The following is a 15,919-nucleotide window of genomic DNA, read 5'->3' as shown; positions in this document are numbered from 1 at the left end:
GAGAACTAAACCCTAAAAATGAATGTGGCTAAAAATGTCCTATTTTATATAGTGAACTTATTGCACGAGGCTAAAGTTTGAGCTTGTCAATAGCAGCAATGATCCAGGACTTCAAACTTGTCACAGGGGGTCACCATCTTGGAAAGTGTCTGTGACACTCACATGCTCAGTGGGCTCTGATTGGCTGTTGAGAAGCTAAGCTTAGGGCTCGTCACTAATTATCCAGCAGAAAATGAGCTTCCCTGGCTGTAATATAAGCTGATGCTACAGGTTTGCTGATTATTAAATTCTGATGCTAATTGCACTGGTTTCTGTGCTGCCATGTAGTAATTATGTGTATTAATTACTAATCAGCCTTATATTGTGACATTTCTATTCTATGTGTACTGTATATTGTGAGTGGCTCCCTAAGCTCAGTAAGTGACAGCAGCACAGAGCATGTGAATCAGTGAATCAGCAGAAAAGAAGATGGGGAGCTACTGGGGCATCTTTGGAGACACAGATCTTTACTGCTAAAGGGCTGTGGTTGCCTTGGGCTGGTACAGAAGCACAAAACATCATGTACAACATTTCTAGCTACTTCTTTAGTTAGGATTTAGTTCTACTTTAACGAACATATCTGAAGATACTGAAGATGGCGCCGTGAGCGCCGTTGCGCTACTCTGCATGGAGAGGTTTGTGCGATTTTCTGCAGCACTTTTTCCAGTAGTGGGCTATTTGGGGAGTATGGGAGCTATTAGGGTCTCTCTTTAAGAGGTTGGTTAAGTTCTCCTTTAAGCTTTTGCATTTGTGAATGGAACATATGAGTCCAATCTATGCCTGCCCCCCCCCCCAGACACACAGACACACAGACACACAGACAAACAGACACACAGACAAAAAGACACACAGACACACAGACACACAGACACACAGGCACACAAACAGACAGACACACACAGACAAACAGACACACAAACAGACACACAAACAGACACACAGACAGACACACAGACACACAGACAGACACAGAAAAACAGACACACAAACAGACACACAAACAGACACACAGACAGACACACAAACAGACACACAGACACACAGACAAACAGACACACAGACACACAGACAAACAGACACACAGACAAACAGACACACAAACAGACACAGACACACACAGACAGACACAGAAAAACAGACACACAGACAGACACAGACACACAGACACACAAACAGACAAACAGACACACACAGACCGACAGACACACAGCCATTGCTGTTTCCATGGACACTGACTCATTGAATTTGAGCCGCTTGATGGGGGGAATTTTGCTGCATGGGGATCAGTCTCAGGTTAACGCTGCAGCCCCCCATACAAAAGGGCCCTTTCAGCTGCTCCTCCCTTGGCCCCCCGCCAGCCGTTATCAATGGGCCCCTTGCTTGTTGCTTTTCCTGCCACGGCTTCATTTCTCTGCCTTAATGAAGTCAATGGAGTCTCCTGTCTATTGAACAACTCAGAGATTTATTTTTTTTTAAAGAAAAAGAGATTTTTAGGCAAGAAGTGTAATAGAAACGAGACACTGGCCCCAAAATGCTGCTCTTTTACAGTTATTTTCAGGTATAAACATAAGACTTTTGACGGGCAGTGGCACACGGGGCAATTACTAGTATTTTGCCCCCTCCCCAATTTACAGCTGGCCCTGTATTAAAGGGGGTACTTCACCTTTAAATTAACTTTTAGTATGTTATAGAATGGTTCATTCTAAGCCACTTTTCAATTAACTTTAATTTTCTCTTTTTTTACAGTTTTTTTTTAATTATTTGCCTTTTTTTATCTGACTCTTTCCAGCTTTTAAATGGGGGGGGTCACTGACTCCATCTTAAAAAACAAATGCTCTGTAAGGCTACACATGTATTGTTATTGCTACTTTTTATTACTCATCTTTCTATTCAGGCATCTCCTATTCCTATTCCAGTCTCTTATTCAAATCAATGCATTGTTGCTAGGATAAAACCATAGCAACCAGATGGCTGAAATTTCAAACTGCTAAATAAGTCAAAAACCACAAATAATAGAAAATGAAAACCAATTGCAAATTGTCTCAGAATATCCCTCTCTACATCATAGTAACAGTTAATTTAAAGGTGAACAACCCCTTTTAGCTGACTCCCATTGGCTGATTGCTGTATGACTGTGCTACTCTTATCTCCTTTGTATAAAATGTAACATTTCCAATCTCCCCAGATCTGTGGGTAATTCCGGCTCATGTGAGTGTCAGTTACAAAGTGATATTTCATATCTTTCATTACTCACGTTGGCTCATAAATCATAATTTCTCTTCTGCAGGAGCCGGTTACAAATGAACACAGGGGAATATGAATGATTCTAAATGTATATACAGTAGTATCAACACTTCTTCACAATACAGAGTAACAGTGTCTCCATAAGTTTCCATTGGCTTCTGTATCTCAGACCACAAAGTCACTATTCACACTGAGACATTCACTGACTCCTGCAGCACCGGGGAAAGGTTCATGTGACTTAAGGTAACGTTTTATAATGTGAATACAATGTGCCCTCTGTCTAAAGAGACGTTCATTCAACTCACCAGGTTATAAGTATTCACTCAATCAGGATTCCTATTGAAATGTAAATAGTGCTTATTTGTACCCTGGGTACCCCTGGAACTATAGCAGGGTGACACCCCAATGTTTCTATATATCTGTAACCTTGTTATGAGCTAAGGGGGCCCAGTCTGAAGGTCAGTTAGGGGGAGATTTGGGGTGAGTGCTTATTTGTACCCTGGGTACCCCTGGAACTATAGCAGGGTGACACCCCAATGTTTCTATATATCTGTAACCTTGTTATGAGCTAAGGGGGCCCAGTCTGAAGCTCAGTTAGGGGAAGATTTGGGGTGAGTGATTATTTGTACCCTGGGTACCCCTGGAACTATAGCAGGGTGACTGTTACCCCAATGTTTCTATATATCTGTAACCTTGTTATGAGCTAAGGGGGCCCAGTCTGAAGGCCAGTTAGGGGGAGATTTGGGGTGAGTGCTTATTTGTACCCTGGGTACCCCTGGAACTATAGCAGGGTGACACCCCAATGTTTCTATATATCTGTAACCTTGTTATGAGCTAAGGGGGCCCAGTCTGAAGGTCAGTTAGGGGGAGATTTGGGGTGAGTGCTTATTTGTACCCTGGGTACCCCTGGAACTATAGCAGGGTGACACCCCAATGTTTCTATATATCTGTAACCTTGTTATGAGCTAAGGGGGCCCAGTCTGAAGGTCAGTTAGGGGGAGATTTGGGGTGAGTGCTTATTTGTACCCTGGGTACCCCTGGAACTATAGCAGGGTGACACCCCAATGTTTCTATATATCTGTAACCTTGTTATGAGCTAAGGGGGCCCAGTCTGAAGGTCAGTTAGGGGGAGATTTGAGGTGAGTGATTATTTGTACCCTGGGTACCCCTGGAACTATAGCAGGGTGACTGTTACCCCAATGTTTCTATATATCTGTAACCTTGTTATGAGATAAGGGGGCCCAGTCTGAAGGCCAGTTAGGGGAGATTTGGGGTGAGTGCTTATTTGTACCCTGGGTACCCCTGGAACTATAGCAGGGTGACTGTTACCCCAATGTTTCTATATATCTGTAACCTTGTTATGAGCTAAGGGGGCCCAGTCTGAAGGTCAGTTAGGGGGAGATTTGAGGTGAGTGATTATTTGTACCCTGGGTACCCCTGGAACTATAGCAGGGTGACTGTTACCCCAATGTTTCTATATATCTGTAACCTTGTTATGAGCTAAGGGGGCCCAGTCTGAAGGCCAGTTAGGGGAGATTTGGGGTGAGTGCTTATTTGTACCCTGGGTACCCCTGGAACTATAGCAGGGTGACTGTTACCCCAATGTTTCTATATATCTGTAACCTTGTTATGAGCTAAGGGGCCAGTGGCCAGGCCTGGAGTTGTGAGAGCCACAAAGGCTTAGGGGGACAGTATATTGGGATGACATGCCACCCAGCCACATCTGTAAAGGTTTGAAGCACTGGGCAAGAGCAGAAGATCTTTTTACGTTTCCCGTGTGCCAATCCCCAGTGCTAGGGACCCAACAAGGGAAATTTGTCCCTGCTCGTGTGAATGAGAGAGGTGCTGTGGTTCAATTTCCATCAAATGAAAGTGCCCCTTGGGGATTTTCTATGTTTTCATTGTCATTTTAAACAGCATTAAGTGTTCTGTGGTCCTGAGGGAAATACTTCTCCCAATCACCAATCCAATATAATGTTACGGGTGTCACACAGATCTTTGCAGATCAGAATCTTAAGGCGCTCATACATGGGCTGATAAAAGCTGCCGACAGACCAAGTCGGCAGTTTACTGGCCCATGTGTGAGGCCCTCTGATGGACTTCCACGATCAATATCTGGCCGAAAGTCGACCATATGTCGATCGGACAGGGTAAAAAAACCAGTTAGATCATAGCAGCATCTGTTTGTTGATGTGGTCCTGCGATCCGACCGCCCGTATTGCCTCCATTGTGATCCAATCGTTGGGACCTAGGACCCACGATTGGATTAGCCCGATATCGCCTACACCTCAATGTGAGAAAATAACGAGATTTCTACCGTCGATGGAGTTGACTGAGGACCAAGATTTCCTTCTCTGAATACAGTTACAGTTTATCCAGCAACTTCTTGTTACATCACAACTGACCAAGTGATGTCAACCCATCTAGTCCAATCACCTGGTCAAAATGGGGGGCATCAACCTTCCAGCCTCCTATGGGGCAACAGCAAATTATCTCCCACCACATTGAGCCACAGCATGAAATCACCATTGGCATCTCCCAACTGAGCCAATAAACCATATCCCCACTTCATTATGAAGATGAGCTGAAAGTGCAAGGTAGTCATTAGAATTATGTTGCAGTCATTCTGGATGTAGGAGGCACACGGCATGGAACTTGGATCGTGAGATGCCGCAGCTGGACAGGATTACTTTTTTTTCTTGGAATCACAAGATACATTATTGCCAGACTCCTTGAAATATTGAAATATTGGCTCTTTTCCCAGACTACCACTGGGACCACCTCAAGTTCTACCGCTATTCTTATTACAGAATTGTACAGTCAGTTCTACAGCAGAGCCATACAAATGGGCCTTGGGTTGAAATGATTAGAAATAGACAGAAGAACTTGGGCAGCAGTTGGGTAAGACAGGCCAGGAAAAACTCAACTGCACCCAACCCTAACCCGCAAAACCTTAACCTGCTCCTGACCATTGAAAGACCTGCACCCAACCGGTACCCTCATAATGCCACTCGATACTTCTGCACAAGTCTTTAGTTCCTAGAGGGGGAATCTTCTGGAGCAGAGGAGGGGTGTACCAGTCTGACCCCCACCCATGGCTGTAAAACTGAGCAGCTCTTTATCAGGACTTGTAAATCACCTGTATCAGTAGACTTTATAGAGCGGGACGGTTACACTGAGCTCAAACAATTGCAGGCTGCTGTACATATTGACTTTCTATTTGATTTATAAGATGGTGCCCTGAGACCAGAACAGTAAGAGCAAATGTTAGCAATTAATTAAGTGCATTATAAGCAGCCTGACGCATTTGATGCTTTCCCAACACAACCCTGCCCTTTATAATTCCGGAATACTGAATCCGCCACCTGAAAGCTCAGGCAAAGCACCTAGGCCTCTGAATCTAAACTCATAAATGTAATTTTGTCCAACTCATACGCACCATGTATTTTTTTTATCCACAATGCAACATTATTTCACATAATTCCAGCAAAATGAATTCTGGAGAGAATAAAGAGGTCCCGCCCTAGCTTCATTGCAGACTGGGAAGAAATACGGCCACAGGATTCATTGCATTTGTATTTTTTGCAGTTAACCCTTTTGGGTGAATTTTAATGTGTTTTATATGTGGATCTTAAAAACTTCAGTACTTGACGCATAGTGATGATGATGATGATCAGGGGAGTAACTACAGAGGAAGCAGACCCTGCGGCTGCAGGGGGCCCAGGAGGTATAGGGGGCCCCATGAGGCTCTAATTCATATACAATTTCAATACATTTTGGTAAAACGGGACAACCTCTGGATATGTTTGGGGCCCTAAAATTAATTTGCTGTGGGGCCCAGTAACATCTAGTTACGCCACTGATGATGATGATGTCAGCCAATTAACCTTTCCCGCCATCTTGGGTATTTATAGCTTTCATTGTGTACCTATCTGTACTTTGAGAAAGGCCGAAATGTTAGTCCTTTTTTTTAATAAACCATATTTGATTTTTAAGACCTTCGGTCTTTTTCTAAGACCTTTATCAGGATCTTGATAAAGGTCTTAGAAAAAGACCGAAACGTTGGCCGGTTCCTGTTTTAAATCTATTTAATAAATATGGAGTTTTAAACTGAAAAATCCTGGTGTGCACCTTTTTTCAGTGGAAATTATATATATATATATATATATACACATACATACATACATACATACATACATACATACATACATATATATATATATTATACATATATATATATATATATATATTATATATATATATATATATATATATATTATATATATATATATATATATATATATATATATATATATATATATATATATATATATTATATATATATATATATATATATATATATATATATATATTATATATATATATATATATATATATATATTATGGAGTGAATAAAGGCAATGGAGTGATTCAAGGGGGGAGGGGGGAGTTGCATTACTAGTGCAAGAGAAGAGACAAAATTCTGATTTAAATTTTGGCTCTTTAGGTTACCAGGTGTTATTTATGTAAAGGTATTTTTAGGGGCAGATTTATCAAGGGTTGAATTTCGAGGTGATGGGAGTTTTTTTTTAAAGCTCGAAATGTGAATAAAAAAAGACCAATCGAAATTTCTTTAAAAAAATCGCAGTTTTTAACTTTGGATGATTAAGCTGTGTTCGGATTGTCTGGATCAAAGTTTTGGCGCATTCTATTCGAATCAAAGGATTTGCCCCAAAAAACGTCAATTTTTCAAAGTCCACCAATTGACTCCAAGTAGGTTCTATTGGGTCCCCCATAGGTTAAAACAGCAATTCGGCAGGTTTTAGATGGCGAATGGTCGAAGTCGAAGTTTTAAAGAGACAGTACATGATAAATTTGCAGCTTACAGTGCAGCAGGGTCTCCGTGACACCACAAAGCATTGTTGGAGGCAGGAACTCCCAGAAATCTTTTTTTTTTTTTTACATTCCAGCAATTGGCATTTGCCTCTAGTGGGTAGCACTCTGCCGATACAACAACTGCTGAGTCGTATCTTTATTAAAGTGGCAACCACTGAATTCCAAGCAGCGCCGACTCTTTGATCCTTGATCGCACCAGCGGGACATCTAACTGCACCCAAGCTGAACGCTACTGGTCTAGTAACCCATAGCAACCAATCAGCAGGCAGTAATTGCTGTTTAAATTAAAACATATACCGTAATTAATTTGTATGAATTATAAGACCTGGGCAGACTACATTACCCTGTATGTATCACACAGACCCAGAACTGCACAGACTCCAATGAGCAAATATTTCATTAAAGGCACTGCCTTCCCTAATGTCATGAGAAGCTGGAGGTCATATTACCATTTAATCATCACTGTTTGGGATCCCGGCAATTGGAAAGCAAATAAACTGATTGGATTGTACAAATATTTAATTATTTGCTTCCCGTAAGGGCAAGTCAACCCCAAAATAAAAATTTGCCTAATAAAAGAAAGCATCATTCTAAGCAACTTTCCAATATACACGCATTAAAAACTTTCAGCTCTTTTAAAGTAATTTATAAAAACAATTGCTACAGAAAGCAACATTCACTTAACTCCTGGTTGTTACTTTTTAAACCATGTTGCAAAAGTCTTAGTCCCCCAGCAGCAAAGCCAGCTCTGTTAATCAGCCGCCTTGTATTACATTGTATCAACAGTCAGAACCATCAGTGCAGAGAATAGAAAGGGACAAACACTGTATTCAATATATATATATATATATATATATATATATATATATATATATATATATATATATATATATATATATATATATATATATACAAATAACTTAAAATCCATAGACATTTTGTAATGAATGTATATTGCAAAGTTGCTGAAAATTATGTTTTCTATTACATTTTTGGGTTGACATTCCCTTTAAACATTGGCAGGAGGAACTGGAAATTAGGGACTAAACATTCAGCAGCGCGGAAGGGTTTGTCCCCATCACTGACTTCTAATCTGTATTTATTGTTCAGTTAGACCAGGAAATGATTTAGGAAACTTGATGCTCTTCATACACACACATTTATATATATATTTATACTGTGGGATAATCATTGAGCTTAGACGTAAAGCAAGTCAAGTAGTAGGGATTATAGTCAGGGATGGACGCAGCAATGCCCCAGACATAAAAAAGTAAAGTCCAAGCTGTAGCTTTATTAGTTGTAGTTCAACTACAATTTGCTGCACCCCCTATGAACAGTTCGGCTACAGCTGGAGAGCCACTTACAGGGACTGTTACATATTTCTTTGCTTATCTGATAAATGGGAGATCAGTTTGGTTCCCTCATAGGGAAAGCTGGAAGAAAAGGGCAAATAATTAAAAAAAAAAAATACAAAATAAATAATGAAGGCCAATTGAAAAGTTGCTTATAATTAGCCATTTTATAACATACTAAAAGGTGAATCACTCCTTTTAAGGCAGCTGCATTTTTTTATATGCGACAAACCTCCCGAAAATGCCCCTCCATTACTAGTAAATGAAATCGCTGGCGATATGCCCAACTTTTCGCTAAAGTTGCCTCCGGACGATTAAGTTGGACATACCGCCAGCGATTTCATTTACTAGTAATGGGGGGGGCATTTTCGAGAGGTTTGTCGCCCGCAGCCGCATATAAAAAATTGCAGGTGGCAAATCTTTCCGTGTGCCACTGCCTTAAAAGGAGTGATTTACCTTTTAGAATGTTATACAATGGCTACTTATAAGGCACTTTTCAATTGGTCTTCATTATTTATTTTGTTTTGTTTTTAATTTTTTTGGCCTTTTCTTCCAGCTTTTAAACGGGAGGGTCACTGACCCTGTCTAAAAATCAAATACTCTGTAAGGCTACAAATGTGTTGTTATCGCTACTTTTTATTACTCCTCTTTCTATTCAGGCCTCTGCTATTCATATTCCAGTCTCTTATTCAAATCAATGCATGGTTGCTAGGGGAATTTGGTCCCTAGCAATCAGATCAAACTGGAGAGCTAAAAAGCGAAATAACCAACTCAAAAACCACAAATAATAAAAAAATGAAAACCAATTGCAAATTGTCTCAGAATCTCACGCTCTTCATCATACTAACAGTTAATTTAAAGATAAACAACCCCTTTAACAATAAAGCATAAGAACATGACAATGGAGACGTCTAGTCAAGGGGGCCCATCTCTACTCAAAGGGGAACTATCACGAAAACGAAAATTTAATATTAGCTTACTGAAATAAGTAACTTTCTAAATACAATTAATTCAAAATTCTGCATCGTTTTTGAAATAATCAAGTTTATCTTCACTATTCCTCTCTCAGCATCTGTTTCTCTTCATTCTCTCTTCATGCGGCAGTTGGGTGTTAGATATTCACTGACAGTTAGATCCAATATATCTTATAGGGGGGCTCCTTTTGCCTAGAAGATGTATTAGAGCTCACTCTATTAAACTCACCAGACATCATGTCTCTCTACATGCAGGATTTGTGCAAAAGGCAGTTATTTTGTTAGATTTTGTTTGTACTGGAATCTATTAGTTGAGTGAGCTCTAATACATCTGCTAGGACATCTGCTGTACACCCTACAGTATTACACCAAGTCACGTGGAATAAATAATTCTACTGATAAGATAATGCCCATTCATTCGTACAGCTCTTACTGGTGCTGCGTCTCCCTATTGGCACTCAGGGCTGCTGGGAGTTTAAGTTCAATAATGTTAAAAAGTTGACCATTGCTGTGTAATACAGAATGATTTGAAATATCTCTTTAAAACATTAGCAGATAACAGAATGAAAAGATGAAGCTATTCTGTATGGAAAGTGCTTCTCAATGATACATTCTAACCGCCCCTTTGATGGGGAACTTTGTAATGGTTTTAACCCTGTAATGAGACAGGTATAGTGCAAGTGTTATATACATTAACCCTTTATGTTAAAAGCACAAACTAAATGTGGTTATAGTTAAAGGTGATGTCCCTTGTTCTAGGATCACTATTTAAATTTTCATGGAAATTGGACTTCCCCCCAAAAGTGACACCAGTCAGCCCCGCAGCCCTGGTAAGTCTCTGCCACTATACCAGGAGGATGGCACCGCCACGGGGAGTCCTGGGACCAATTCAAGCGGTTAATAGGCAGCAGTGAGTGAGACAGGCTGTAGAATAGTGAGATAGGCTCTAGAATATTGAGAAAAGCTCTAGAACAGTGAGAAAGGCTCTAGAACAGTGAGACAGGCTCTAGAATAGGGAGTCAGGCTGTAGAGCAGGGACACAGACTGTAGAGCAGTGAGGCAGGCTGCAGAACTCTGAGAAAGGCTCTAGAATAGTGAGACAGGCTGTAGAACTGTGCAAAAGGCTCTAGAATAGTGAGAGAGGCTGTAGAACAGCAATAAAAGCTCTAGAATAGTGAGACAGGCTCTAGAATAGTAAGAACGGCTGTAGAATAGTGAGACATGCTGTAGAACAGCAAGAAAGGCTTTAGAATAGTTAGACGGGCTCTAGAATAGTGAGACGGGCTGTAGAACAGTGAGAAAGGCTCTAGAATAGTGAGACCAGCTGTAGAACAGTGAGACAGGCTGTAGAACAGCAAGAAAGGCTGTAGAATAGTTAGACGGGCTCTAGAATAGTGAGACCGGCTATAGAACAGTGAAAATGCTCTAGAATAGTGAGACAGGCTGTAGAACAGCAAGAAAGGCTGTAGAATGGTGAGACAGGCTCTAGAATAGTGAGACCAGCTGTAGAACAGTGAGAAAGGCTCTAGAATAGTGAGACAGGCTCTAAAATAGCGAGACAGGCAGTAGAATAGTGAGACAGGCTGTAGAACAGCAAGAAAGGCTCTAGAATAATTAGACAGGCTCTAGAATAGTGAGACAGGCTGTAGAACAGCGAGAAAGGCTCTAGAATAGTGAGACCGGCAGTAGAATAGTGAGACAGGCTGTAGAACGGCAAGAAAGGCTCTAGAATAGTGAGACGGGCTGTAGATCAGTGTGACAATCTGTAGAACAGTGAGCAAATGCAATTTTCCTACCGTTTGGGACATGCTGGGACGATGAGAGAGGCAGGAGGCAGCGCTAGAGCAGAGCTAAGTGAGTTCAGACCCGGCGGCTGCAGGCGCTGTTATAGGCTGGAGACACGTAGCAAAGTCCCCGGACCCGCCCCTTCGCAGGCCAAGTCCCTCCTCTCATTAACCCTTCAGAGCTCGGGGCAGGGGGACCCACAGCTGGGATTGTGCAGGGGGAGTGCCCCAATATACTTCCTTCTCTTTTACTCATTAACCCCCCCCCCTCCTCTCACTCTCTCCCCTCCTTCCACATTCCTGTGCCCCCTCCCAACTCAGCCATCAATGAACTCAGCACTCAGGGGAGTGGCCAAGTCTCATGTTTATATAAATATATAATTCTATCCACTTACATTAACATTCTTATTATGTCCGGATCAGACGCAGGGAGACTACAGAGATAGAGACTACAGAGAGAGAGTACAGGGAGAGTGCAGAGCGACTACAGAGAGAGTGCAGGGAGAGTACAGGGAGGGTGCAGAGTGCAGGGAGACTAGAGAGAGAGAGTGCAGAGAGAGTACAGGGGGAGAGTGCAGAGAGAGTACAGAGAGAGTGCAGGGAGACTAGAGAGAGAGTGCAGGGAGAGTACAGGGAGGGTGCAGAGTGCAGGGAGACGAGAGAGAGAGAGTGCAGAGAGAGTACAGGGGGAGAGTGCAGAGAGAGTATAGAGAGAGTACAGAGAGAGTGCAGGGAGACTAGAGAGAGAGAGTGCAGAGAGAGTACAGGGGGAGAGTGCAGAGAGAGTACAGGGAGACTAGAGAGAGAGTGCAGGGAGAGTACAGGGAGGGTGCAGAGTGCAGGGAGACTAGAGAGAGAGAGTGCAGAGAGAGTACAGGGGGAGAGTGCAGAGAGAGTACAGAGAGAGTGCAGGGAGACTAGAGAGAGAGAGTGCAGAGAGAGTACAGGGGGAGAGTGCAGAGAGAGTACAGAGAGAGTACAGGGAGACTAGAGAGAGAGAGAGTGCAGGGAGAGTACAGGGAGGGTGCAGAGTGCAGGGAGACTAGAGAGAGAGAGTGCAGAGAGAGTACAGGGGGAGAGTACAGAGAGAGTACAGAGAGAGTGCAGGGAGACTAGAGAGAGAGTGCAGGGAGAGTACAGGGAGGGTGCAGAGTGCAGGGAGACGAGAGAGAGAGAGTGCAGAGAGAGTACAGGGGGAGAGTGCAGAGAGAGTATAGAGAGAGTACAGAGAGAGTGCAGGGAGACTAGAGAGAGAGAGTGCAGAGAGAGTACAGGGGGAGAGTGCAGAGAGAGTACAGGGAGACTAGAGAGAGAGTGCAGGGAGAGTACAGGGAGGGTGCAGAGTGCAGGGAGACTAGAGAGAGAGAGTGCAGAGAGAGTACAGGGAGAGAGTACAGAGAGAGTGCAGGGAGACTAGAGAGAGAGAGTGCAGAGAGAGTACAGGGGGAGAGTGCAGAGAGAGTACAGAGAGAGTACAGGGAGACTAGAGAGAGAGAGAGTGCAGGGAGAGTACAGGGAGGGTGCAGAGTGCAGGGAGACTAGAGAGAGAGAGTGCAGAGAGAGTACAGGGGGAGAGTACAGAGAGAGTACAGAGAGAGTACAGAGAGAGTGCAGGGAGACTAGAGAGAGAGAGAGTGCAGAGAGAGTACAGGGAGAGAGTGCAGAGCTGCTGCTGCTGGTGGTGCCTATAGAGGTTTGTGTAGAGTTATAGTCGCGCACATCTCTAATGCCTGGCGGCCGCTGTTTGTTGCTGTGACTGGTTAATGAGTGTTTGTATCTAAGGGGTAACAACAAGTCTGACAGGCCACCCTGGTAATAGACATTCAAGTCCCACAGTTACAGTGGGTGCTTTGTGGGTGGGGAACTCAGATTTAAAGGGCACATTATATAATGCTAATAACTTACATCTGGACTACTCCAGCTGTAATTGCCACTGATTATTCAGTATTCAGACACTTAGTGTTGTAGTTCAACAAGAGTTGGTTACAGCCTCATTCCTTTCTTCACCCTCCTACTCAGAGAGGGACCCGCTAGGGTCCCGGGTGCCATGTACTGCCCTGAAGGGGTTAAGCGTCCCACTCAGAGACACATACAGTACTAGAGATTATCCAGCCACTCACCAGCCCAATTAACTGTTAAGAGTCTGTTGGCTCTATGTCATGTATAAAGAGGGCAGTCTAAAGTCCAACATGGAGATACCTGAGTCATTGTAGTAATACTGAGCGCACACACACTCCCTTACACACACACACACACTCCCTTACATAAAGTGCTTTTATTCATACACACATATGTACATAACCCTATACCTACTGTACCTACATACTCTACATTTATTGTACAGTGCGATGATATATACTGGCAGATCATTGCAATAAATAACATCACTGCCAACCAACAGGTTCATTCCTTTCCAGCAGACAAGATGGCAGAAAGGAGTTTGTTTCTCTCCCCAGCTCTGCAGGCTGCTGTTATACCAGGGCATGGGCTAAACTCCTAACTAGAGGGGAACAACTGCTCAGGAGAAATCAATTCTACTGCCCACCCCCTGGACATCAAGTTGTAGGCAAAAGTCAGACTGGCCCAATGATCTCCCAGTGGCACCCGGCTTGGGTGACCTCTACTCTACCCACTAGAGTGAAGCTTTATATTAAGGCTTGGGACCCTGCTGGGTGTTTCCAGAGCCCCCTACTTGGCTAAGTGCATAGTTCCAAATATATCTCTCTATCCAGGGTCCGACTGGGGTGTGTAGTGGCTCCCACAACCCTGCCAAACCCACCACTAGCCCTTTTCCCCCACCGCATGCATACCTTTTACTTTTGCTGTGATGGGAGAGGGAGGGCATCGGAGGAGCGGAGTCTGGGACAACTAGGCCCACAAGTACTGGGGCCCACCAGGTGTTTTTCCCCGTTTCCTGCTGCCCTAGTCTGACAATCTATCTATCTGTCTATTCATCCATCTCTCGCTATCTACCTACCTACCTACCTACCTCTATCTATCTATCTTTCATCCATCCATCTCTCTCAATCGATCATCCATCCATCTCTCTCTCTCTCTCTCTCTGTCTCTCTCATCTCAGTCTATCATCCATCCATCCATCTCTCTCAATCTATCCCTCTCTCTCTCTCAATCGATCATCCATCCATCTCTCTCTCTCTCTCTCTCTCTCTCTCTCTCTCTCTCTGTCTCTCTCATCTCAGTCTATCATCCATCCATTCATCTCTCTCAATCTATCATCCATCCATCTCTCTCAATCTATCATCCATCCATCTCTCTCTCTCTCGCTCTCTCTCTCTCAATCTATCCATCATCCATCTCTCTCTCTCTCAATCGATCATCCATCCATCTCTCTCTCTCTCTCTCTCTCTCTCTCTCTGTCTCTCTCATCTCAGTCTATCATCCATCCATCTCTCTCAATCTATCATCCATCCATCGCTCTCTCTCTCTCTCTCTTTCTCTCTCGCTCTCTCTCTCAATCTATCCATCATCCATCTCTCTCTCTCAATCGATCATCCATCCATCTCTCTCTCTCTCTCTCTCTCTCTCTCTCTCTCTGTCTCTCTCATCTCAGTCTATCATCCTTCCATCTCTCTCAATCTATCATCCATCCATCGCTCTCTCTCTCTCTCTCTCTCTCTCTCTCTCTCATCTCAGTCTATCATCCATCCATCTCTCTCTCAATCTATCCATCATCCATCTCTCTCTCTCAATCGATCATCCATCCATCTCTCTCTCTCTGTCTCTCATCTCAGTCTATCAATCTATCAATCTATCTATCTATCTATCATCTATCTATCTATCTATCTATCTATCTATCATCTATCTGTCTATCTATCTATCTATCTATCATCTATCTATCTATCTATCTATCTATCTATCTATCTATCTATCTATCTATCTATCTATCATCTCTCTCTCTCTCTCTCTCTCTCTCTCTCTCTCTCTCTCTATCTATCTATCTATCTATCATCTATCTATCTATCTATCATCTATCTATCTATCTATCATCTATCTATCTATCTATCATCTATCTACTATCTATTATAGATCTAGATCTATCATCTATCCAGCCATTGGCCGGCAATGTTTCAATTATAAACAGCTGCAGCCGCAGAATATTCAGTGTGACTTGCAGCTTTACCTTTTATCTGGGAATAGTCTATTGTGCATGTTGCACTGTCCTTAGCTTTCATGTTATGCTCCACCTAGCGGCAGAATGCTGAATCTACTGAGAAAAAATAATAAAGGGGAAGTAAAGTATCCCTACCAAAGTGTGGTAGAACACCTTAAAAAAAAAGCCTTTGCAATATACATTAATAACTATTCGCTCACCGTCGTTTGCATGAGATGGGTTCTGATTTTGCGGCTGTTACAGGGTTAGGTCCCTTCCTATCAAAAGCAGCCGCCCTGTGGCAGAATAATATATAACACACGGCACTGTTTGGTACATGACTGTAAGCTGAATGGGGTGTTTCCTAGTTCCCACGAGCCACACCTATATGGCATAATTGTACAGCTATTTACATGCTGGTAATTGTGCAGTTATGCATTAATCTGCCATTAATTAGAATAAAATGTTAACATGGAACCTCCACCCATCCTACCAAATTAAAAATTTATAGGTAAAATC

The 15,919-nt window shown here is 42.8% G+C and overlaps 1 protein-coding gene across 2 annotated transcripts in view; it reads right to left on the bottom strand.

Moving 5' to 3' along the window:
- The window catches only part of papss2.L (bifunctional 3'-phosphoadenosine 5'-phosphosulfate synthase 2-like), a 39,727-nt gene extending 28,270 nt beyond the window's left edge, over nt 1–11,457 (bottom strand). For both annotated transcript variants that reach the window (XM_041570177.1, XM_041570178.1), the window contains exon 1: nt 11,302–11,457. In XM_041570177.1, the coding sequence (XP_041426111.1) occupies nt 11,302–11,313 (12 nt within the window). In that variant the 5' untranslated portion in view covers nt 11,314–11,457. The remainder of the gene's footprint in view (nt 1–11,301) is intronic.
- Nucleotides 11,458–15,919: the final 4,462 nt, after the last annotated feature.

Source organism: Xenopus laevis, chromosome 7L, assembly GCF_017654675.1.
Source record: "Xenopus laevis strain J_2021 chromosome 7L, Xenopus_laevis_v10.1, whole genome shotgun sequence".
Classification (NCBI taxonomy): domain Eukaryota; kingdom Metazoa; phylum Chordata; class Amphibia; order Anura; family Pipidae; genus Xenopus; species Xenopus laevis.
The sequence above is the reverse complement of the archived record's forward strand: the minus strand, read 5'-3'. Positions and strand labels throughout refer to the sequence as shown.